This window comes from Lipophrys pholis (genome assembly GCF_963383615.2).
Source record: "Lipophrys pholis genome assembly, chromosome: 5".
Classification (NCBI taxonomy): domain Eukaryota; kingdom Metazoa; phylum Chordata; class Actinopteri; order Blenniiformes; family Blenniidae; genus Lipophrys; species Lipophrys pholis.
The window spans coordinates 24,289,890-24,315,938 of NC_137628.1; the positions used below are offsets into that span (position 1 = coordinate 24,289,890).

Here is a 26,049-nt window from a genome sequence, read left to right on the forward strand (position 1 = left end):
TGCATGCTTTGTGTACTAGTTATGTACTTAACCAATTGAAACAACCCTGCGGTTCCACTAAAAGCAGAAACAGGAGGTTGATCACGTTGATGTGAAGTCATGAGATAACTACAAATGATATCTGAACAACAACAATGACCCTGGTCTCAGAGAGAAAGTCAGGATATTATGCGTGACCTCTGCTTGGTGCAAACATTGAAGACGGAGGAAAAGGAGGGATTGCGTTTCTGCTCACTGGCCCAGCAGGGTGACGGAACTCTCCTCTTTTAATCTCAGAGCACAAATAGAGAGTGGCATATGAAAAAACAAATAGAAACCTCAGAGATTAGTTCATATAGTTGCTCACTTCATCTTATCCTCGCCTCCATTTTGTACTCATCATCATCCTCTCATCTCTCAGACAAGGACTTGGCAGGAGCATAGTTCGCTCAACATAGTTAGCTCTAAAAAAAAAAAAATCCCTACCTCTGAACAAGAGTTAATTTATAAAAAGATAAACTATAGGAAGAACCTGAGAAGTGACTGACACAAATGTTATGTTAACTGCACACTACTTGCGTCGTGCCACTTACTGCTTGATGTTCATCCTCAGTTTATTGGAATTGTAATTACTCATGACAGATAATTAAGGCAGGTTGTACTTTTTTTCCCTATAATTTCACTCCCAGACTTCCATTTTGATGTGGATACAAAGCAGCAGTAGTGAGTTATTTTCATATTCTGCCCATGAGCCCTAAAGCCTGGGGGGAATCTCGGAGACTATGCAGAAGGACTGTGCAGAAAAACGAGGCAGTTTCAGTATTAAAGGAGGAAAAATGAGGAAGCCATATGTGCATTTATTTTAACCCGGCTGAGTGCCTTTCTTCCTGCTTTTACATATGTAGGATTTGTGCTTAATGTGCGTTGGTAATCTAGAAACACTGTATGTAGCTATACATATGGATTTGTTTTTGAAAAGTGTGTCTCCATGCAAGGTGATGTAAGTCAACTTGATCCACCTGCATTTAAAGCATTATATAGGATGATTCCTAACATGCACACACACTGACACGCACGCACAATCTTGCTTACCGCAGTCTTCTCCATGTGGAAGCTCCAGATAAAAAAATAATTCCACCAGCCATACAAGTCAAATGCCATGGCCCTAAGTGTCCTTGAGTTTCTCTAAGTGCTGCAGTTCATGTGATCCTCTTTCCCCCGCTGCACCATTAAAACATAGAAGCATAGAATGAATAAAGAACTTTATATGGTTAATAATCATCCTGCTCATTTCATGACTCTGGTTCAAACTTAGCATCACATGGGCAAACAGAGAAAACATCATCACACTATGCGAGTATTTACGACAGTCACAAGAGAGAAAAAAGTCACTGCGAGGATAAATGTATTCAACCAGACTGTTTTATATTTATCATCAAGTACAGCACACACACTCACATGTACACAGAGACACATCATTCACTGAACCCATTAATGTGTAAGTGACAACCTCTTTTTTCCTTTTCATTCGACATACTGACACGAACAGACTAGCAGATATTACCAGGACGCAAAAAGAAAGAAAAAATAATAATAAATTCAAACTTTAGAAAATTCTAGAGTATAAGAAAATTCTAGAGTGGATTAAATTGTAGAATTTGTTTGAATTCTATAGTTTTGAATTTGTTTGACAACAATTTTAGATTAATTCAATTGCCCTTTTTGTATAAATCACAAGAATACAAGATTTTTATGAATACTGGGACAAAGTACTTATTTCAGTCAGAGCTTCTAACTGGATCCTGAAAATAGTTACAGCTTGTCCAGTGTTCAACAGGCATAAAAAAAAAATCTAATGAGTCATACTTATAGTACATTTATGCATTTATTGTACTCAGTGGCGGCTGGTGGTACATTTCTTAGGTGGGGCTCCTCATTATTACTCGATTCCAGCCAATGCTAAGTTAATTTAAATACAGTGCGTACAGTGCAGGTACGTGTAAATGTGGTCTGGGTGAGTGCCTAATAAAGGATTCAATTAGCAGCTTTGTGGTGTGTGTGTGATGGTCAAGCTCACGTGACATAATTTAATTATACCACATATTGTTATTTGAGTGAAATGACTCCTCAATGTAATACAGACTACATTATTAAAGCTTATTTACAATACATATCTTCAAACTGCACAACTAAACACAATTTAATTGGCAACAAGGAGGACTCAGATTTAAATTCTAATGTCTTATCTTGTGGGGGCCGTTGTTTTGTTCAATTTTGAAAGAAATCTGACTGTGTGATGACTGAATATAAACAAACACAACCACACCAGTCCCCACAGCCACAGTCCACCTCCAGTCTAACTGGATAAGAAAGTTGATCTTAAGGCTTTTGGGTCAGGCCCCGATAAAAATCACTCACAGGGGAGGCTGTGTAACGGAACGTGGCTATATGTGGATAAGTATGAGATTTGGGACAGAGCGATATTAACGACTCTGGGGTGGCAAATCGACATTATCATGATAGCGGGCTGAAACGCTACTGGTGTGGCAGTGAAGAAAGACTCCATCCAATGGGAATGGATGAATAAGCCATGAAGCTAGACGGCAGAAGCACTGGTCTGTGATAATGTAGCCTTGCCATGGTAAATCTCTGATGCCCACACATGAACACGCAGGCACACACTCACTCACTCACACTAACACAAGCATATAAATTCATATCAAAATCAAATCTCCAACTGTGCTGTAGAACTGGGTCAGAGAGTGCCTCTCCTACTGAGTGCATAAACTTTTACAGATAACAAGAAGTGCAAAAGGGGAACTACTGCGTGAGAGACTGACAGGGCAAAAAGAAAAAGCAGAACACTGGGGCAGAAAGAGCTCTGAAAAACAAAACAAAAAACTGGCACACATGTCACTAATTTGGCAACGTGTGCAACCCGAATATCAACCTGTATATACATCTTTACATGAAAAACATATATTATATTTCTCATTGTGACTGCTTACTGCCATGGATGCATGGAGGAATATATCCCCATATCCCCTTTTTGGAGATAATAATGCGTCTTCCTATGTGTATATATAACATGCATTATTGAGAGACCTCTGCAGCACTGGCATCTTTGCAGCTTCTGTAGTACAGTGGTTGTGTTCCTTGTCCCGGGTCTCCATTTAAACCATGCTAGATTTAGAATGTGCATGTCTGCAGAGTGAGCCGAACACTACACTGCAGGGAGAAACAAGAGCAAGACTCCTCAGGTTTTCTTCCTGAAAAATATCCACGGTTTGAAGAGGCAGAGTAGAAAGTTGAATGGCAATGCAACTGAAGTTTCTCATGGATTAAAAGAGGGATACAATAAAATGAAATGGTAGAGACAAATCATTAATACACCTGAGGTAAACAGTTCTCTAATCAATGGTTGCATTGCTACAGTAAAAATAGAAGGTATGTAAAGTATGGATCTATTTTCGCAAGCAGTGCGTAAATATGAACCCATAATGCCAGTGTAGTGGTCAGAAGAAACAAGCAGGGCGGCCGATAGCATGTGACACAGATGATTCACTACTGGATTTGCGCAGGTAGCAGAGCAAAGGCATAATGCTTACATTTTCCTTGTTTGTTTATTTTTATTTTGAAGGAAGGCGCACCAATACCACCTTTTTAAAGATATGACCTAGTAGTTCTATCCGAGTATGCCAATACAGAGCATTTATAAGAGTGCTTTATAATTACAATTAATACAATCAAACATTTTTCAAACCCATTTGAGGTTGTTTACTTCCTGATAAGCAAACCTTCCAGATTAATACAAGCTAAATGGTGAATATGCTTTTATAATGTTGCACTTTTCACAGCTTGAGCAGTCTCAACTTGGTTTACATGATCAGTCACATCCACCCATTTACTCATATAATCCTTCCCATAGTCACACATGCAAGGTGCTCACACCCGCCTCAGACAAAACTTGGGATTTAGTGTGTTGCCCAATGACCCTTCAACACAAGGACAGGGCAAGATAGAGTATTGAACCACAAATGTTTAGTATGGAAGACCACTCACTCAACCAACACATCATCCGGCCAGAAAATAACGACACTGTCAGAGATTTAAAAAAAAAAAAAAGGAAAAGAGAAGTAGCAGAAAAATATATTTTAAATAGTGTTTTTTAATACTACAATCATATTATTTAAGCTCTATGTATCAGAACCATGGAAACAGCGTCGTCTCAGAATAAGATGCTGACTTTTGATTTTGTTCATTTTTCCTTAATTGTTGCATCCATTGCAACTTAATAGCATAATGTTTATTGGAGTGGAGTGAAATGCAGTATCTAGGTAAGATATTTAATTTTGAAGATGAACTGGATTCTGAACCGTTCATGTTTCTTCCGTTTGTCTCAACCTCCTTTTAGTGCAGATTGATGGGTCTTTCATTACAAGCAGCTTCTGCTGGAAACATGAGCATTGTCTTGAATGTCCGCATCTCACACTGAAGAGGATGATTTAAAAATTACCTGTGCATTTATCAAAGCCTGGTATCATTGCAAAATAAATTTTAAATAATCATTCATTCCTTGAAAGGCTAATATATAATTGGATTCCCAACAGGCCAAACCCATGTGGAGAATTTGGTGTCAGCTTTTTTTCTGGTCATTTTCCTATAATATCCAATGCTAGTTGTTTTTAGTCCTCTGAATACACTCTGTGTTTTATTTCTCGCAAATTCTTAGTGTTTTAAACAGACTAACTATATTGTGACCTTTGACATGGAAACACACCAGTAGAAGTTGTGAATATTAAAGGGTTTTTTTTGTTTGTTTTTTTCCAAAGGGCAGGTCCTGACAAGTGGCTAAAGGATAATCTTGGCAAACTATTCCTCGTTAAACAATCCAACATGAATATTTATCTGAAGACTTTTGTAGGAACAAGGTAAGAGTCTTAGTGATAGGGTGATGAACTTGTGTGCATGGGATGTTGTTAGCTTTTCATGTTTTTTATTAAGACATTCATGAAATTGGTGTCCAGTCATGAATTTGACTCTATGAACACAAATGTATAAGCAACGAGAACTTTTGTTTGCCACAGAGTTTATGTTTGCAGCAATTCATAAAAGAAGAAGAATCTGGCCGTGCTTTTTTTTTTTTTTTTTTTTTGTTGAGAGGAACCAGGTTGATGGTAATTCTCCAGCTGGCCTGCAAAAACAAGTCCTCCCTGCAGCACTCCAATATGCTTTAATTATTGATGAGTAAAACTGCTATATGCAATGGGAACAATGGGGAAGTGATAGACAACAACACTCCCTCTCAGCTCTTCTGAGCTTTTTTTTTTATCACCCTTCAACTTTACTGTGATACTCCACACCACTGTCAACTTTGTTCAGAAAAAGGACACTATCAGGTAGACGTAAATCCAAGTTTGCATACATGTACATTGATGGTTGTCGACCGACACCACTTAACTGTACTGAGGTATATTTTGTGTTTAGACCTGCAGCCTTGAGGCAACTGAAGAAGAGTTAGTCTATCCCACAGTTCAGCGTACACACACTACAAGCATACAAGGATTTACACTCACACATTACAAAACACTTTGCCAAACTACAAAAAGCCCACTGCCTGTTAGGAGGTTGTATCTGAGTTTTCAGAGGCATAACCTGAGGCAGGAGAACACAGGACATACTGCACTGATCCATATATATCTCCAAAACACTAAAACACACATGTGTGGCCACACAGCCATGTAGCTGCATACAGATGCACACATCCTTAATATTTTGTCAGCTATTCAAAAACTGACCTCAGATGACACAGAAACCTCAATGCTTTCAAATTCTACTTATATTTATATCTATATTAGGTCCTATTCTCTATTTGAGGTTTTAAACCTTAATCAGAATACAAAAACTTTCATATAACGACTGAGACATCATCTATTAACTTTTTAAATTTCAATCATGATTAAAGTCTTGTACTTCTTCACTCACTGACAAAACTGGGGAAATCAGTGAAAGTTGCAGGGAAGTATGTTTTGGGGTCAGTCTATATATGGTTGGGGTGAGATTCAGGTTAGTCAACTAGTAGTTAAAGCTAACGTCAGAGTATGTCAACAAGAAATAAAAGCAAACCAATGTAAAGTCCCTGTCAACATAATGAGGCATAAAAACATAACGTGTGTTTGAGCACTTAATTTGCAGGTGGACTGCAAAATTTGCATCAGGCAGGCAAACATGAAAGAAATTTGTGTACCGAGTCACAAAATCATCAATAATTCCCTTTAAATTTGATATCTACCTTCTGATTAATTAAAGTAGAAACTTCAAAGACACAACATGCTTCTCTAATAAGCCTTTATTGGTCTTTTAACCCATGTTTTATATTAGGTATATTTATATTTTTATATTGTATATGTACTGGACCTGCTTACATGCCAATAGGTGTATGACTTCTTTTTTTTTTTTCTTCTTCTTCCTTAGGGGGTTTTAAGAGCTGCAGGAAGGTAAAACTTTCTTGTCATCACTTCAGGAGCGCCTGGTGAAAAACAAATGAGACAATTCTCCATGTATCCATTGCTCTTATTTGCTATATTGAACATGACACCGTCATGAACCTTTAGAGCAGGGGTGTCAAACTCAGATCCTCGTGGGCCACAGCCCTGCACGTTTTCAATGTCTCCCTCCCCTGAATGTCCTGATGGTTCATCACCACATTCAGCACAAAGCCAGATAACGAGCTGCTCATTGCAATCAGCTGTGTTGAAGCTGGGAGACATGCAAAACGTGCAGGGCTGCGGCCCTCGAGGCCTGGAGTTCGACACGTGTGCTTTAGAGGAATGACCCAAATGGAAATGAAAACAAAAACAATATGTGACAAACATTCCAACCAGCTGCACATCAACTTGTGTCTGAGACCTGGGAGAGGAGCTGAAATGCAAAGAATTCATGGTACTAAGGACTGAGCTTTGATGCAGAAAGCCGCGAAGCGCAGAGAACATTACTAAAGGGCCATGCTACCAATACCAACTTCATCCCCATGCGCGCTCAGTACCAGTGCACATCCAAAGCTTACCAAGAGACGTTGGTCAAAGTCCAAAAATGGTTTAGAGATTCAGTGAAGGGAATCAAGCTTCGCCTTGTGGAGATAAAGAAGCCCCACTCTGCCTCTGCTGAGTCAAGCAGTGCAAATTAACTGACTTTCTGCAACAACTCACCAAGCGGGGATTAGAACATTGTATTAATACGAAGCATCTGTCTAAGTAATGGGCAGAATGAATCGCATTCCTGTTCATGTCAGAGATGCAGCACTTGAGCTGCTTGGCCAGCAGAACTAATATGAACTGTGAATCATAAGAGTCTTGCACAGGTCGAACAGCCATGAGTGAATCATCAAACATTGCTCATCTTTGAGTTGTTTTCTTACTGGGTAAGCCAACAAGCAAACAGCATATCATATCAAGAGGGCTTTCTGAATGTGTTTCTCTGTGTGCTGTGCCCGTGTCAGTGACCAATACAGCACCACATTAAAAACAACGTCAGCACCTACTTATAGTGCAGCTTGCGGAAATGATTTTAATATGGTTTTAGTCATCATTTATCACAATGCAATTCAATACCCAGAACATCTGAAGCTACTTTCAACAAGAGGGAAAGCTCAGTTAATTGTTCTGTTGTTGAGTGGATTACAGACGACAGTTAATGTAGAGTGAATAGTTTTCTCAATTTTTAGAGTGACCTTAAATGACTTGTAGGGGTTTTAAAAGCAAGAATTAAGTGGTCATTTTAAAAAAAAAAAAGAAAGAAAATGAAAGAAACTACATTCCAATTTTTGCATATATATGTGGGGCATTGGCCCTCCCACTGGACATCACTGAATTGAAATGTGCAACTGAACATGTTGAACAAACAAAAAACTCAACTAATAGCCAAAAGGATACCACAGCCATGACAGAATTCAAAATAATACTTTGGCAGTTATTAAAAAGCAGTGTGCCAGCGCAGTGGAAGCATCAAGGGACGACTTCATGTTATCCTGAGGATGAAAACACTTTCTACCAAACAAAAAGAACCAACCACAAACACAATGGGACATCTGACTAGATGGAGTTCTGGGAATTCTGGGGTGTTCAAACAGTAAGAATAAAGCCAGGATGCACGCACGCAAGCACGCAAGCACGCACGCACGCACGCACGCACGCACGCACGCACGCACGCACGCACGCACGCACGCACGCACGCACGCACGCACGCACGCACGCACGCACGCACGCACGCACGCACGCACTCTGTAATCTCCATTTTCACAGCAGCTCATATAGTAAATCGTGCAAGATACAATTATACTCTGTGACCTGGGATCACCGACAGGAAATGAAAAGCATAACAAAAGAGAGTAGAAAAAGAATAAAATGAAGAAAGAAGATTGCTGGAAGGGCATATTTTCAGACAAAACTATGTGTGTGAAGAGAAAGGAAATTCGACATAACATTACAAACATGACAGAGTTTTTGTCGTAAAAGCTTTCTGTTCGAAAAATATATAGCGCCCATTGAATCACCTGCACTCTTTGCATGAAAGCTATATGGTGTATGCATGTCTAAATTTGAAAAGCAGCAGGTCTTTGAAAGGAAGTCAGAATGAAGCAATGACCTCTTTAGAAGATCTGTTCAGTGTTTTAGAAGTACAGACTGAGAAAACACCAAACACATTTTTTAAAATTGTGTGTTAAAAATACAAATTGTCCTCAATGTTTTCATGAGTAAGAGTAAAAACAATGTAATCATACTGGCCTGTTTTGTCTAAGGTCAAAATACCGCCGTATTAAATTTAAGATACAAAATCTTCTGACATATTGTAGTCCAATAAAGCCGACTTTCAATTAGATCAGTTCAAGGAGGGCTGTGGTACCCAAATCGTAGCCGGGCACAGAAGAATAGTCTGTCTCTTTTTAAACATATCATTGTCGCTGTTACTCAGGAGACAGGATGAATCATTCACTATTTGGGAAGTTAGATATTTGATACCTCACTCCTCTTGTATGAGTGTCCTTGGGCACGATTCTGAAAACCAAATTGCTTCTGATTGTGATTGCAGCTGGTTAATAGCACTTATGTATGAATGTGATGCAAACATGAATACATTTTAGTTTAACTCACAGACAAGACAATGCATTCAATGATTAAATATATGTTGACATTGGTGGTGCTGCTCATTTTGGGTAATACTTTTGGAATCGGCTCTGTGCAAATCAGCAATCAGTAGCAACAAATCTGGTGAATGGACATACTTATATAGGTATAAATACGGTGGATTTTTACTGCTTGACCAGACACAATGTGATTTAAGTTCCCAAGCTGACGTTAGAGTTTGGGGAGAGGATCGCTGTAATACATCAAATTGACCAACTCATAAACACACATTTATTCTCACACCAATGGGGACTGCTGCATGAAATGTGCACTCACACACCTTTGGGAGAAAACTGCAGTTCAGGTTCTTGCTCAAGTATAGTGAGAACCGAGTGTCTTCAACAAGATACTGGCAGACAGGTTCATTGTTCTTGCTTTTGGTGCTTTGTATGGCAGTTTGGACATGAGGTGGTGGTCAACTTAATATCATCCTGCTGGGTGAACCACATTTACGGTCTATACCAACTCATAGAAATTCGATTGAGCAGAGAGCAGACCGTTATGGCCAAGTTCCTTTGCTCACACAACATCCCAGCAGACATTTGGAAGCCTTCTGGCTCTCCATGGATTACCATCCCCCAGAGAGGAGGATCCGACGGTGCAGGAGGGCAAGTAGAAGACAAGCTGCAAAGCCAATGTGCTCGCGAGGCTATGGAAGCAGCCGAACAAACCACCACTGCCCAATATTTTCCTTGCTAACCAAAGATCCCTTGTTTCCAAGGTGATTGGCCTGAGACTGCAAGTTACCATGAACAACTTTCACGGAAACCTAGCTCTGCTCATCCATCTTGGACACAGCTATGGACCTAGCTGGCAACACAATGGAGGAATGTGGTTGTGCATGTATTCCAAAGTAGCTGGTGGACTGACTCCAAGAGTTTGAGCAGCCATTGCTCCCTTAACTTTAAATATGTAACTCTGAACTGCAGACCACATTATCTGCTGTCATGAAGACCACCATGTGCATTCTCCTGAAAGGACCGTGAACATTTAAAGATCTCCAAATACCACCACTACGCACTATGTAAAGTGTGCTACCAATGGAGACAAGATCCTGGACAGGATCTCTTACTAGTAATACAGCTGCAGTACAGCTTTGAATTGACAAACTGGGATTTTTTTTTTTAAACACAGGGGATCCAGCACATCACCCACCCTGTAACCAAACAGTCTGTCAGTGGATCACAGAGACACTTCACGAGTGGAGTAACTCAACACCTTCACTCACTTTGATGTATAACCATCAAAGTAAGCTGTCCTACAACCACCAATCCACACCAGTAATATCCTCACACAGGAAGAGCAGCAGGTGAGCAGCATACTGAGGGAAGTAGAAACAAGGAAAGTTGTGGTTTGTTATGGTTTCTTGGGGCAGGTATGAAGTGACTGTAAGGCACAACTGGCTGGTGACTTCTCCACCATTTATGACGAGAACTTTAGTCAGGTTGCTGTCCTTCCCTGCTTGAAGTACCCCACTATTGTCTGCTACCCAAGCGCACCATCAGTATTCAACACCTGGAGACACTTAAAACAATCTCAATGAATCTTTTTTAATAAAAGTTCTAAGACCACATCATCTCCTGGGTCCCCCTCCAGGTTCGACCTCCACCAGTCCACCTACCTCAGTCAACAGACGATGCCCCCACCACAGCTCTTCACTCTGTTCCTCTCGGAGCAGCAGTAGAGTCCCACTACTGTACATCAAACTCCTAAGGAGACTGGTAACTGAACTATAAAATCTGGTCCCATTTCATCTGTCTTGGGATCTTTCATTTCATGACCAACCATTCCCAGAAGATGAGAGAAGGAACTGAGCACTTTTCAGCTACCAGCCTGCACACCAGCTCAGGGCAGTGTGCTGAGCCCCCTGCTCACAACACTCATACCTCTGAACTCACCAACATGGTAAAACCACCGTAAAGTTCATACCACAGTGGTGGCGCTCATCTCTGGGGATGAGACCACCTACTGTGAGGAGGTAGAGCGGCTGTCGGTTTGGTGCAAACAACACAATCTGATCTGAAGATCAACAGGACAAAGGGGATTATTGTGACCTACAAGCAGAAGAAACCAGATATTCAGACACTGTCCACTGGTCCAAAGTATTTGAAGAGGATCTCGGATGTTGAATTCCTAGTTGTGCACATTGAGAAAGATCTGGCATGGTACATCAATGCTGTATAGAATCATTAAGAAGGCAAAACTTAAACGGCACTTTCTAAAGGGTCCTCACAAAAACCCCAATTCACCACTAAACACTTGTTCAAACATTCCAGAATGTGCAGACTAATATACCAATTTTATGTCAAAGCCAAATTTGCACTAAACTCAGGTCACAAAGATGATGATTTTGTGTGGATATTGTTTTCATACTGTTGTTACCTTAAGGACTGTGCTTATTATATTAACTTAATTTTTTATGTTAACGCATTTGTATTTTTACAATGACAAAGTGTTCGATGGCCAAAAACAAAGGTGGACAATGAGCATTATTATAGTAAATACACTAGCTTATATGCATATGCAAGTCAAAAAGTGAATATCTTAAACTGTGCATAACCTTCAAGAGTAGTAGTGATCAAATACTCTCTGGTATTACTGTTGCACTATTTTTACCTACTCAGAAACAGCTCAGACAATGTATAAAGAACCAAACAGCAGCAGCTTCTTGTCCTTTCTGTACATCAAATGCCATCTGCTGAAAGAACATGATGCCTCTGAAATACATCACATCCTTTCTTTGGTATATTTGGAGCTATTTATTTCATGTTATGTTCAGGTTTCAAAGTGTGTACCAAGGTTTGCGTCTTTTATTTTTATTTTTTTTTTTAAAGAGTTTAATTTGCCTTTATAGGTAAATTGTTAAAATGGTAATGCAGACACTCACATTAATGGGCAGCTCTAACAAGTAGATGCACCAGGAATTGTTTTAATTATGATCAAACCTGGCCAATATGCACACAGTTTGAGGTCTTCAGCCTGGGTTGGCTGATGATTTCCGTTGTGGTCTCAAAATTCGTAATAAGATGAGTAAGAGTAGACAAATATAAAGATGGAGTAGTTGTCTTTCTTTTGTAATAAAATTTAAAAAAGTTTTGGAATGAATAAGTATTAGGCAATTATACAAATGTACTGTTGTCTAAAGACACACATTCCAGCTGAATGTAAATACCCAGTTTTAATATATATAGTCAATTGTCACTCTACAGGAGAGAGATACTCCCAGTCCCCAACCACACATTTAAGCTGGCCTTGTGTGAAAATACCAAACATGCTGTATGAGCAATGTATCATTTCATGCCATCTATATAGATAACATGCAAACTCAACACAGAAAGGTTCCAAACACTGGTAGCTAACCTATTTATAGTTCTGCATCAGAGGTCTTGGCAATTGCGATCATGTCAAGAACTTCATAAGAAGGAAAGAATATTAATCATGTTTGAAACGACAGTTTATCTGATTTGACACCTTGTTCTCCTAAAGAAACAACCAATGCTCTTTGTTGAAAATATGATGAATCCTTATGGTCATCCTTATCACATCCTTATGGTCCTGTCTTTAAGGAAGTGTGTGCCCTAAGACGTGCATAGGCTTTCTCACACTTATTTTTGTGGTTGCTTAATCTTATCAAGCAATACTTTGTCTTGACAGGGTAAAAATAGGGAGCATATCCTTGCTCTTGACCTTTAAACAGTGGGCTTGCAAGCAGAACAAACATCTAAAAAAAAAAGATTACTTCTTGATTAATTGCTCTAGCTTGGTCAGTTTTCAGCTGCATGGATATTTCAAATTATAGGAAAAGGCCTTTAAAAGCTGAAATGTTATTGGCCAACCACTCAAACAAGACAGGTATTTATTTTTGCATCACTTAATTTAAAAAACACTTACACCCACTTTCCACAATAAAGCAAAAGCACCTCAGAATATCTTATGCCCACATGGAAACAGACCATCACCATAGTAGAAAAACAACCCTTTCAGCTACAGAAACACTCCTAAAACTGCTGTTGCAACATCTGTAGATGGGCTTTCTTTTTAACATTGTGTTTTAGGTTTAAGTTCATGATTCAGTTCTCATGTGAACAGGCACAAACCTAAGACTCGGATTCTGTTTAGCCCAGAGGAACACAGTAACATGCACTCACCTGAGACTCAAGGTCAGTCGTTCATCTTTCGCTCTCAGTAGATCTCCCACTGAAAATGTGGCACTGCCCAGAAAGCTGCTCTGTAGAGACAAAACAATAAAGCAAATGTGCATCACATAAAGTATATTGGTAACCAGCAACAAAGTCAATCGTAAAAAAAAATGTGAGTGGACTTCTTTCCTTCAGTTGAACATTGGAGGTGTTAGAAACTGGTCGGCTATGTGTCACATATCACTCTAACCCCAGTGATCTAAAAAAAATAAATAAAAAGGTGTGATTGTGTCGACACAAAGACATACATTTCACTCTTCATCTCTGCCTTTCTTTAATCCCCTTTCTCCTTGTTTCTCACTGCACTGGCAACATGTGTTTGCTGCAGGCATGATATGAACAAGGGGTGTCAGCGCAGGAGAACTGGGTCACGGAGAGTGAGGTAGGGGACGAGCCCATCAATAACGAAGAGAGATGATCCACATTTGTAGAAAACACATACACTCACACTCTCTCATGGGCATGCCCAGATTTGTGCACACAAGTCCTGCACCTGCAAGTTCCAGCATCAACAGACCTAACTTGTGCTGCGGGAGGGGAGGGCTGCGACCGTGCCAAGGACACGAGCTGCATTGAAGAAGGCTGGAACACTTTGTAAGTCATTAACAACAGGTACGAAGGTGAACGGCATATTTCATCATAGTGGGGGAAAAGAGACTTTAATTAAGGCATCTGCAGCTGGCTCACACAGTTGTATTTTTATTGCTGGGCTTTTTTCATCAGTGCTGCTGATGGTTATTTGAATACTAAAATGAAAATATGAGACAAGACAATGTGTGCATTATCAATTTTCCTGCTCTCTTCCCTAGCGGTGAAAAGCCTCAACAAAAACCCAATACAGTCAGTCTTTTTCGCAACTGCATCACAATCAAATATAGAAAGTTATGATAGTTTGTCTGATAGAAATAAAAAATACAGCCAGTCAACTTAAAAAATAAGACTTCACAATTTAATCGGGCAGAATGAGATTTCATATTACCTATCGTTTTATCAGCTCTGAATGGGACCGCAATTTCTTTTATTCTACATTTATCAATACGATATCTAAAAATGTCTGGAATGACTAAAATCATCTTGAAAAATATTTCATCTAGTGGCATAGATGTGGAGTGATTTGCACGGCTGCCTCACGGCAATATGTTCAGTCTTCTAATCTGGCACCTTTACATGTGGGTGTGCATGTTCTTCTTGTGCATTAACATTTTGGTTTTTCTTCTTCTGGGTTTTTCTTCTTTCTTCTTCCCAAAGTCAAGATATGTTTGGTATGTGTCTCTGTGATGGAGTGGCAATCCTTGTTGGCTGGTACAGGCTCCAATCGCACTGTTACCATGGGCACAGTGGATCAAGCAAGTATATAGTATATATTATACAGTATATAGATGGGTTATAAATGAAACACACACAGGATTTCTAGCCAGGAGACTTCTGTTTGTGTACGACATGAAAACAGACTATTTCTAACTTAAATAACGTTTCCCAATTACTTCAAAAAGGGGGTGTCTTGGTTGGTGTTTTAATGAATACTGGCCAGTCTCAAGTAGAAAACCAGGTCTACATATTAATGTTTTTGAATCCAGTTTTTCAAGTCAAGCGAAATAAGCCAAATAGAAAAGAGCATTGACTTTCATTATTTTGAAGTTATTGTGATGCACTATTTTTCCTGTGCAGGAAATTAAAATCCTCTTTCAACGAGATGGCTGTCCAAAAAGACTAAGTCAGAATTGTAATTATTAATAAAATCATATAAACTGGGAGCTTGCTGATCGCTAACAAAGTCATTTTACCTGAAGCCAGCCTGTACTGTACAACAAGCATTTTTTGCAGTTACCATGAAAGCACAGACACAGACCACTGAGTTTAACAACTCTCCACTTTCTGATCATGGTGAGTACAACCTGCAGGAACCCGCAGTGCACTGCACCTTGGCTGACTGAACGTTTTTATGCATCGAGTATACAACAGTAATCATAAGTATGAAAGTATGCAAACTGATCTCACGGGGAGGAGACATCTTCCCCACAAATCCACTGTGGCTCATATCATAGCAGTGTGTTTTGTAAACAAATCAAGATATAAAGCATGAATTTTCTATTAAGCGAAAAAAACAAAACTCATGGGCTTCAAAAATGCAGGCTTTGATAAGGTTTTGATGTTAATTCAAACTGTGCACACAACTGCATTATCATGCACTCTTGCCTCACAGAGAAATGATCTCAAGTTCACACTTGATTGTGGCGGTTTTCTCCTGTGAGGGTGTGAGTGTGACTGTCTCGCTCTCTGTGTTTGCCCTTTGATGGACTGGCGATCTGTTCATGGAACCTGGCCGTAGAGAGCTGGGATTGGTTCTAGTGCCCTGCAACCCCGAGTTGGATGAAGTGGAATAGAAGATGAATGGATTGGTTGTGGAAGTACTCATTAGCAGCTTGCAATTCCAGAAGTATCACAGCAGATTTTGGTTTCCCTTATACCTACAATAAATATGCGTAAAATAGACACTTGATATGATCATTAATTAAAAGAATTCCTTTAAATCATCGTAATTTGTTACTGCCATTCAAAGCCGTAGGTCACGAATAGCAGAAGTTTAGATAGGTCACAAATATTGTTTTTAATTCACAGAGGTCGTACAGAGGGTGACAAGCTCATTGACAAATTATTTGTTATTGCCAGAGCTGGTGATTAAAATATTTTCGAAAATCATCTCAGCTATGGTTGTATTTCAAGGTTGTTGTTTTTTGGGGTTTTTTTTACAATTAGTGCTACATTTGATGAGGGTGAACAGCATCTGGTGACATTATATTTAAGTGTTACAAGCTGGCCATAAGTGAGAAAACCGTCTTCCTCAGGGGGCAAATTTGTTATGTTATTTGCCTCACATATACGTCAATGCCAGGCAGACAGAGAGATTGTGATTCATCCACAAATTACATAATTTGTATGAATGCTCCATAATCATACTGCCAACATGCGTTAACAAGAGAAATTCTGAGTTGTGGTAATTTATTTTGTGTGTGCCAAAAGACTATACCATTTTTGGAAAGAGAACCAAGGCCATATAAAATCTGATCTTAAGTAATTGGCTCTGGGACAGACTTTGGGCATCCCTGAGCTCAACAAATACTCAAATAATTTTGAGTCCACTAATTATATTTCTGCTTCAAATAGTTTCACTTCTCTGCCCTATAAAATACAGTGAAGGCTATATATTCTCATTTACATTATTCATGTAGAGAAACCTAATTTTTTAAGTCCCACCACCTCATGTTGATGTCTTAAATACGATTAGGATCTGAGTATATGACAGATTAACCAAGTCGAAGTTAAGGAACCTCTTCAATAAACTACTGTATAAACACGTGGAGACAGTAACGTTGTAACAGTGTCACAGAGCTGGGTCATGTGGTAACCAGGGGCGACCGGTCATTAGGGGCAGGTGGGGCTGAGCCCCACCTGTCGTCATCAGAAAGGACTGCATGCAAAGTATGCTATTAATTCGTTAAAATTATCGACAATATTTTCTTGTCTGTGAATAAAACTTCCTCTTACATAGCACATAATTACAGTGTGAGGACTGTACTCCCTGGTTATTGGTCTCCTCTCGCAGGTTCAGGCTGTGTTTTCACCTGATTTACACCGATGATGCATTAGTGGCTCCATTCATTCAGATCACGTGATTTTGATGCCTCGTGGGGCTTGAATCCCGAAGCCCCACGAACATCATTTAAATGCTCAGAGCTGATTGGCTGGCGCTGATGTTCTGCTTCACAGAACCGGAGCGAGTCATCACAAATACCAGCTAGTTAGCAGCTAAAGCTAACAAACAGCTAAGAATCAAAATTAACTCGGACAATTATTTACGAGTTTCAAACTCTTACTTTAGCAGAGAAACTTAAGGTAACCAGTGGTAAACTGTGTGATGCCATGACCAAAAGTTTTTAAGAATCTTTTGGATTAGTTGTTTTACCAGTGGTTGAATGGTTGAGCTGCCGTCTTTGAAACAGCTTGAAGCGGTTCGAATCCTATCATTGACTTTAAAAATTTAATTTATTTTTATATTTTTTTGATCGGCTATCTCCAAGGCTCAACGTTTTTATGGGATCAGTGCCTACATGGTTGTTATAATGTTGTGGCTAAGAGGTTGTGTCACCAGACCTGAACTAAAATCTTGCCCCACCAAGTATTTACATCTAGAAATGCTACTGGTAGTAACTGTGCTTAAGTGAGCAGAGCTAAAGAAGCAACATGAAACACACCAAGGCTGAGAGGTCACATGACTGTTACATTTCCTATGAGCCTTCAAAGACACTACTCACGGCAGGAGAATTAATTTTACGTTTACGTGGCAGTTTCCAGTTTGACTTCTACACACTCCTCCACATTTCATTTTTCTTCTTTCTTTGTCTTTAATTATTTGACTTTACATTTAACTGAAAATGTTACTTCTCTGTCATACGTGGTGCCTTGCATTGCACACTCCTCCCTTCGGTCTCTCAGTGGTCTCTTGCATCAGATAAAAAAGGGCATCCTGTCTCCTGACCTTTTCTCTCAATCATTTCCTCCCCAACACTTTTCCTGGTACCCCATTCAAATCTCCACATACTGACTGCAAAATACTGCCACAAACATATTCCCCTCCCCGAGTCACTCACGGGTAAATGGAGACATGAATGTGTACACAGAGGGGGAAAAATAGAACAACAGACCAAAACACAAAGGTTAGGGCTAAAGGTAAAAGGTCTGAAAGGTTAAAAGAAACCAACACAAATTCAATTAGACACAGAACTCCAAGCATCACAATCAGCTTTAAGTTTATGCGGAAGACTGCCATGTCTTCATGAATTAAACAGAGCCAGGATTCCCGGTAGGCACCACTTGTTATGCATAACGTCATATTCGTCAGTGCTGACGTATTATACCCATTCCCAGTTTGCCCTGGTAACCCAGGGCACAAGGCACAGAAGGCCATTACACACAGTGGTGGAGCATTATATCCCTATATAGCCATTACTCGCGAGTCGGCACAGAACGTCTGGTAAATGGTCTCAGAAATCCATTCCTTAGCATCTTTTTTATAGCCCCTCACGATGAAGCCTTTAAAAGTAATGAAGCTCCAGAGATGGTCTTTGTACGCACAATCAAAGTAGCTATACCATAGAAAATGAGAGAAAGATAGGGGCAAAAGAAGGACTGGAGAGAGAAAAGAAGACAAATGATGCTCTTCTAAGATCGCAGAAGATTGATTTTGATGGTCTCCCTCTGTTCCCATCGGAGATGCTGTGGCTCTCCCTTTTTCTCGCCAGACTGTTGCCATTGGTCAAGTTGGTTTCGAGCGACAAGGAAAACTTTCTGATCTACAATCACTGCCTACACTTGTCCAGAAAAAGGGACGTTTTCAAGCAGCAAGTTTTCCACAACATGAAGATAAAAGTGCTCTTGAAAACACGCAGACACACGGGACACCAATCATATATGAAGAATGTAAGACATTCGTGTGATGAAGCACACAGTGCTGACACAATGCACGTCTGCAGGCCATCAGGAGCGCTTGTCTGTGAACCCTGGAAGGCCACAGCACCCGCTCATCATTTGGCAGAGGTGAACGGTCCAAGTCGAGCTGTAGATCTATTGATTTTTCTTCACGCCCTGGGTGTCAGAGTGACACATACGTAGACACACACTAACACTCTTTCAATCATTCCCCCTCGTCCTATCCGTCTCCCATTTGCACAGATCCAAACTGCAGAGAATACCTGGAGGAGAGGGCATCCATTCACACGCCACACCAAGCAATGACATTTTATGAAAATGGCAAAAGTGACAGTTTGTCGAATAACATGCATGTGGCACATGATTAACAGTTATGAATATGAACAGTTTTATATGGTGGAGGTCAGTCCTGTCTCCATGATTATACTGCACCATCATCACAAACAGGGCTCTACAAATTGGCCTAATTAAGTCATTAGAGATGTCATGACTTGCCATTTATTCCAGCGCTGAGGCACGAACTCTGGCTACAAGAAGTGAAAAATGACAGAGTGAGAACATACGTGCAAATGCATGCAGCAGAAAACAACTCGCACGCAAAATAAGTCCACAGTGTCGGAGGAGCCGTATGCCAGCATGCAAGGAAACCAGTAAAGCAGCAACAGAAGAAATGACGAGGCTGACGGAAACAGGCAGACTCACATTTAAAAAAAGATGGAGAGGAAAAAAAGTGATGTTATGTCTTCCTCCTTCCTCCTAATGAGCCTCTGGATGGTCTACTTGCATATCTTCCTCCAGTCCTCAGGTTAAAGTAACTCCAGGTACATGTTATAGTCGGTCTTTAAAGCGCAGCACGCACACAGGTTCATCGACACATTGTAAACATACATAAACACACTGACACGCACACTGCAGCCTCGCTGTGACTGAGCACAGGGTAGAGCGAGCTACTGCTACTGCTGCTGCTGCTGCTGCTGTGGCTGGCTCGATGGTAAGCGAGACCAGGGAGAGAGAGCGAGACAGAGAGAGAAAGAGAGAAAGGGGAGGGGGGAGTCATAAGAGGGGATAGAGGGAGTCGACAAATACAGGCAGTCAAGGCACAGAGCGGGAAGAAGGAGGAGGGTAAGAACAACACAGAAGAGGAAGAGACTGAAAGGAAGGAAGACAGACAATTAATAGGGGAAAAAACCAAAATAGCAACACCAAAGAGGGGCGAGAGATATAGAAGAACATGGGAAAGAGAGAGAGAGAGAGAGAGAGAGAGAGAGAGAGAGAGAGAGAGAGAGAGAGAGAGAGAGAGAGAGAGAGAGAGAGAGAGAGAGAGAGAGAGAGAGAGAGAGAGACAGGCTTGTGTGTCACACCTTGGTTGCAGCCTGTGACTCAGATGGCCAACAGGAAAAGAAACACTTGTTATGGCTATTTGAATTAACATGAAGTCTGACCACACGGCGCAAGGTACATGTGTAGGAGTGTGCGTTTACATGCAGATAAACACTTCAAAGCACACATTGACGTGCTTGGGGATCACACACGGCTTGCTGAGACACTCACACTGTCTATACGTTTTAATTCAGCTATTTGCCGAGACATGCAGTTGCCACTGTGATAGAGGGGGGAAAAAATAGCTTCAATCCATTTTGAGACAGTGTGACAATGACAAAACAAACCCAGTGACACCAGGCTTAGGTTTTACTTATCTGGGCTCGAACCCTGGATTAAACAGGGTTTCATTTACCCATTCTGACACAGTGGGATGAGTAATTCCGGCAGAACAAAGAACATGCTCTACACTGGCCCTTATCACCCCAAGCAGGTACACAACCAAACACAATGAGCCACAAATAACAAAACACTTCAGTACACATGCACACGCACATCCACCCAGACACCTAACGATTGCTCACACAGGTTGGTGAAAACACACCAAGCACATTTAAGGTCACAGAGATGATGAGTCAATCTTTCCTAATATGGAAGGTGGGGTGTGGGATTATGAAGCGTGGGTGGAAATGTGGGATTTAAAATATTCTATCTTTATTACCATGAGGACTGATGACCTTGATGCCAGGAGGGAAGTTTGATGCTGAGACTGAAGTACAACCTGATACCTAGGAGAGGATAAGCCGGGATGCTTCCCATTCTGCAAACCGCTACCCTGACTATACAAGAGTATTTATGTACTCAAGCACTGCTGCCAAATCCATTTGTGCAGTTCCTGCTCATTCATTGTAAGTGATCACTGATGTGTTTTGTGGTCTTTCTTGTGTGCCCTCCCACTCTAAATTTCAGCGTACAATAGGAATTAGTTTGAATCTTGCAAGAACAGCAAGCATGGAGAATACTAGATCAAAGCGTGTTCAAAATATGAATCGACCACACTGCGATGGGGCATATTTAATGCCGCACTTTGAAGTTCAAAATGTTTAACATATTTTAGGGTACTCAAACTGTGAGTTCCTGAAAACCACACTGAGACGAGCAGGGGATGGTGTTACATTTACCACGGAAAGCACGAACTACCTACTGCAGCTAACGTGTTAAATGAAAAGCCATAAAAAGATGCACTTTTTTCTTTTTTTCAGCCAGCACCCACAGCTGAGCTCAATCACAGCAGCACACTGAACACACATTATGCACTGGCCTCACATGAATTTGCAGGCTGCGAATGTGTCGGTCTTTGTAAAGATGACAGAACAAATGCCACTGGCAGCTGATGTCTTGGTGCAGATGGCAACGAGGGATCTCAGACAACCACTCACCCCAAACCCTGGATGAGCACAGACAAAAGCACTGGGTTTTGTTTTCCCCGGGTGAGCTGATGCTCTGATTCTTTGCCGTCAACCCTACACATTGTCCTTGCATTCTTTGCCGACTTATTCCTTTCATTGCTCCCTACCTTGACCTCATTCTTCTGCACTTGATGTGTTAAAAAGAAAGGAAGAACTCTGCAGACCGGAACAGTCAGAGTTTGCCACCTTCCTGCCCTTCTCATCTGCCCTGTCTCATGTAAGCTTTTCCACAAGTCACATGACTGAGACAAACCCAAAACTTGCTCTGCTGTTGTCCCTTTGAGCTGCTCCACGATAACAAAGAAAACACTTTTTCAAAATTCTTGTCTTGATTTCATTAACTGTTTTTTTTTATGATATGTGCTGTACTGTGTAAAACGTTGACAGTCGTGGGTTAAAAGTGCCACTTAATCTCACAGTCACACAATCGAGATACATCTGAAATGCTTTGAATTTATTCTGCAACAGAGGACATCCAACCAAAACAAACTGCCATCATCATTAAGAACTTGATTCAATAAAAAGAAGAAGAGTGGATCCTAGTAGAGACCGTATGGGCCCCACCAAGGGTTTATTTCCACATGTTTGGGGTTACAGGAGGAAACAGAGGGACTTGATTGACTTATATCCATAGAAGCTCTGACCTTTTTGCCCCAAGTACAATCTCCCTGCAGAGGCCATACAAAAACTGTGTGCATGTGCAATGAGAAGAAAAAAAAGTTTGGAAGGCAAGGACGCTGTCAGCTAGTTTTTGGTAAGTGTTCACTTTGCACTTTGTTCATTGATTAAAAAACAGACCAAAACAATAAAAAAATGATTGAAAATGCCTTTATTTTTTTAAAGGATTCCAGCTCAGTAGCACTTTTTAAACTGCATACCTGAGAAAATGTTTCCAAAGTAATGCATTTTGGATCAGTTCACTCTTAAACTTGTTTCAGGGCCTTACAGGTGCAGAAGAAATTTCCCCTCCCCACTCCTGCCCGAGGGCCAGCTGCAGGTCAGGTGGTAAAAGTGATTGTTCTCCAATCCCAAACTCTATCATAGTGCCCTCAGGCAAAATCTGGACCCGAGTTTGCTCCTGATGGTAGATGAGAGTGTGTGGGAATGCGTGAATATGACTAACATATCAAGACTGCTGAAGCGATGAAAATAGTCTGTAATTGAAGTCGATTTTATTATTAACTTACAACAGCCTACACAACTGTCAATTAAAGCAAGAGGAAGATCAGGTAATACAATAATTTAAATGCTTAATGCAAAATAGGTCATACAGGAAACGAGAGCAGAATTTTGGGAACATTGATAATGGACACTGAAGTGTCTGAACAGTAGAGTTATGGTGGGGTGTTTTTCTTCATCAATAAGACTTGAGTTAGGTGGAACTTGTTAGCAATGAAAACGATGGAAAGTCTATGCGGCTCACGTGTTTTGTAGGTGAGGTTATTTCAGAAGCCCTGAGGCAAGAGGTAGGATTCATAAAGCCATTTTAAACATTCATAATCTACTTTGTTTTTGTTGATTTATGTGGCGTCAACAGCTCTGAATCATGGCTCATTGACAGAAGTGCATACATGCAATGAAATTGGTGTTGCATTGTTGATCAGGGTGACAGGACAGGTTCTGCTCAGGAGTGTTGATGTGACGATCTGTGGGATGTAAAAACTTCTTTTACATTTTATGTTGCATAGAGGAAGTATTGCAGTCTCCGATTTGGCATGGGATTTATAACAAGAACCACTTGACAGTCTGAAGATCCTTTAACAAAAAAAAAATACATTGATCTGTGCTTTTACAACTTTTTACATGCCTTTTCAATAATTTCTTCTATTTCTGACTGCATAAAGAAACTTTCAACGTTATCAAAGGCACAAAACGCACCTACTGTAAAACACGTCTGTTTTGTTGTGAAAATATAAAGCTGTAACAGAAGAGAGGAATGCCTACTGCGTCTGGCTTTGAAAAAAAGAAAGCAAAACTTTAATCTTCTTACAGCGTGGAAAATTGTGCAAGTGAGCTCCTAATTGGCGTGGCTTTCCACGAACGGCTTCACTTCTGTGGTCTCATAATTCAGTGATAATTCTTATCTATCTTTTGCGTCAGACACGTGTACATTACCATGACGAGACTTCATTGCAAATCCATTGTTAAACTCATCTGTGAAGCAAACTCCACGGCAAAAGACACATTACAGAGCATTATAATCAAGGACTTGATCAATATCTTAATCTGAGAGTGATGTTATAAGTTACAGCATGACAACAGTCATGTCACTTCTGAATTGATTGGCAAGTTTAATTTGCCGGCTGTATTAGTGATCCTACTGACTGTGCTGAAACATGGGCTACGATCACAAACAATCCTTGTCTGAACCTAGAATGTCATCTTTGATAGTGCAGCACTGAATATGGAGCCCCTGTGTGGTCTGTACATTTTTGTTTTTATTTTACTAAATTAGTTTATCTTTTGAGCTATTTTTACCATTGTATATCTCCAACATGCCAGAGCAGAATATTTTCTAGGGCTGTCAAATGTGATTTCAATCGGATAATGTCACAATATATGTGTGCTACCACAGACAATCCACCACAGTCATGCATGATTCAAAAACTGGGACTGAAGTAGGGGAAATTAAATTGGGCCAATATATTGAAGCAAGTTTTCTGACGCAACATTTCTTGGTCCTGAAAACATTTGAAAGGACACGCTTCCTGTGCTGCAAATAAGAATTCAAGAAGATATTGTCATAACTGATTCAGAGTCTTATGAGCACTCGAAGGCAGCTTTACGTTTTCAGCTAGAACGGTAAATACTCACTGAACGGCGACTGCCGGGAGACAGTGATTTCCTTCAGGGGAAATCTCCTTTCAGGATCTTTTGCAGCTACTGTAAGTACGCAGAGATCTATACTGCCATGTATTGTAAATGCTGCACAACAGCAGACAAGTTATTATCCCTCTTCCTCACAAAAGAGTCGAAGGCTCCTCAAGGTTTGTGAATCTTTGTCACATCGGAGGCAAAAACACAACCAGCAAAACAGCTGCAAAGTTGCTCTCACACACATTCTTCAGCTTGTCAATGCATGCCCCCAAACTACAATTCCCTCCTACTGCTTTGTGAGTTTTCATTTCCCTCCCTAACATTTTGTTTACTACATTGGACTCATGCTTTCATCTCTGTGGTACTCGGCCGACTAACTTGCATCCCAGGTTCTCTGGCGGAGGCCTGCGAGTGGTCCACGTGGCCCGAAGAACTTTAAAGACGCTCACGAGAACCATTAAATAGAAAAACAGATACTCGCCTTCATGTTTATGTATCTTGCAAGCAAAAGCTGCAAACAAAATCAAGTTGTGGCAACTGCAGCCCGGCCTTGGCACACTGGAAGCACACTACCAATGCCTCCCCCTCACATGCTCAGCTTTGCTCCATAAACTTTAATAGCTAACCCCACTGCAGACTGGGTGATAAAACTCAAGGCTCCCTTCACTCACAGTCTGTAAACATGACTTGGTAGCGGTTCCAAAGACTGTACCCGCCTCTTACGAATCCCCCACTATTGACTTGACTACAACAGTGAAATTATAGCACAGCGACCTAGAAGCTGTTGTGACAGAGTTGCATTTTAATAGACTTTTTCTGTCTCTGTCAGCACATGTATACAAAGCTATAAAACCATACACTTTAGAATATGCAAGTGTTTGGTATCAGCTACTTATTGCAGGATGTGCTGCTATCAGCTTGAGCCGACGGAGGTTGTGGTTGTGAACTTCCCCTACTGTGGTTTGAGCTCAGGCCGACAAATACAGCTAAGGGACTGAAAGTTAACACAAAGTGCAGAGAGGATACTTTATTTTTTTAACACCCACAGAAAACATCTGCTAGCTTCAACATCCTGTTTATAACTTAATTGCTGTAATCTTGTTTGTGGTATTAGTGTGAGACATTTCATTTCTGATACCAGACGAGGGCATCTCTGGCAAGCAATGACTAAATGGGGACTGCAAATTTGTGCGCAATGGAGGAAAAAGCATGGATTTTAGCAATGTTCCTTACATACCTGTGGATAGATAACAATCAGTGTGCAGGTTGCAATTTCTTAACCTTATGTAACAGCAAGAGGCTGGCAGCTTGCCCTGAGGCTATAGGCTACGCTGGATATCTCTCTCTCTCTCTCTCTCTCTCTCTCTCTCTCTCTCTCTCTCTCTCTCTCTCTCTCTCTCTCTCTCTCTCTCTCTCTCTCTCTCTCTCTCTCTCTCTCTCTCTCTCTCTCTCTCTCTCTCTCTCTCTCTCTCTCTCTCTCTCTCTCTCTCTCTCTCTCTCCTCTCGTCTTCTTCACACGCACATGCACTGACACACAATAATGATGCTATAATATGCTAGCTCATGCCTGAAGTGGTTGATAGCTCTCTTCTTCAG

The 26,049-nt window shown here is 40.6% G+C and overlaps 1 protein-coding gene across 5 annotated transcripts in view; it reads right to left on the bottom strand.

Moving 5' to 3' along the window:
• The window catches only part of inpp4b (inositol polyphosphate-4-phosphatase type II B), a 122,937-nt gene that overhangs the window by 79,192 nt on the left and 17,696 nt on the right, over positions 1–26,049 (bottom strand). Inside the window, exons 1-2 of one of the 5 annotated variants that reach the window (XM_080463244.1) lie at positions 24,451–24,691; positions 13,310–13,389 (exon numbers count right to left, since the gene is read on the bottom strand). Coding sequence is in view for 1 of the 5 variants with exons in the window: in XM_080463240.1 (XP_080319366.1) it covers positions 13,310–13,389 (80 nt within the window). In the remaining 4 variants the exon portion in view is untranslated. Of the gene's footprint in view, positions 1–13,309; positions 13,390–19,549; positions 19,845–24,450; positions 24,692–26,049 lie in introns of those variants that run through there. The other 4 variants (XM_080463243.1, XM_080463241.1, XM_080463242.1 and 1 more) reach the window with 4 other exon arrangements.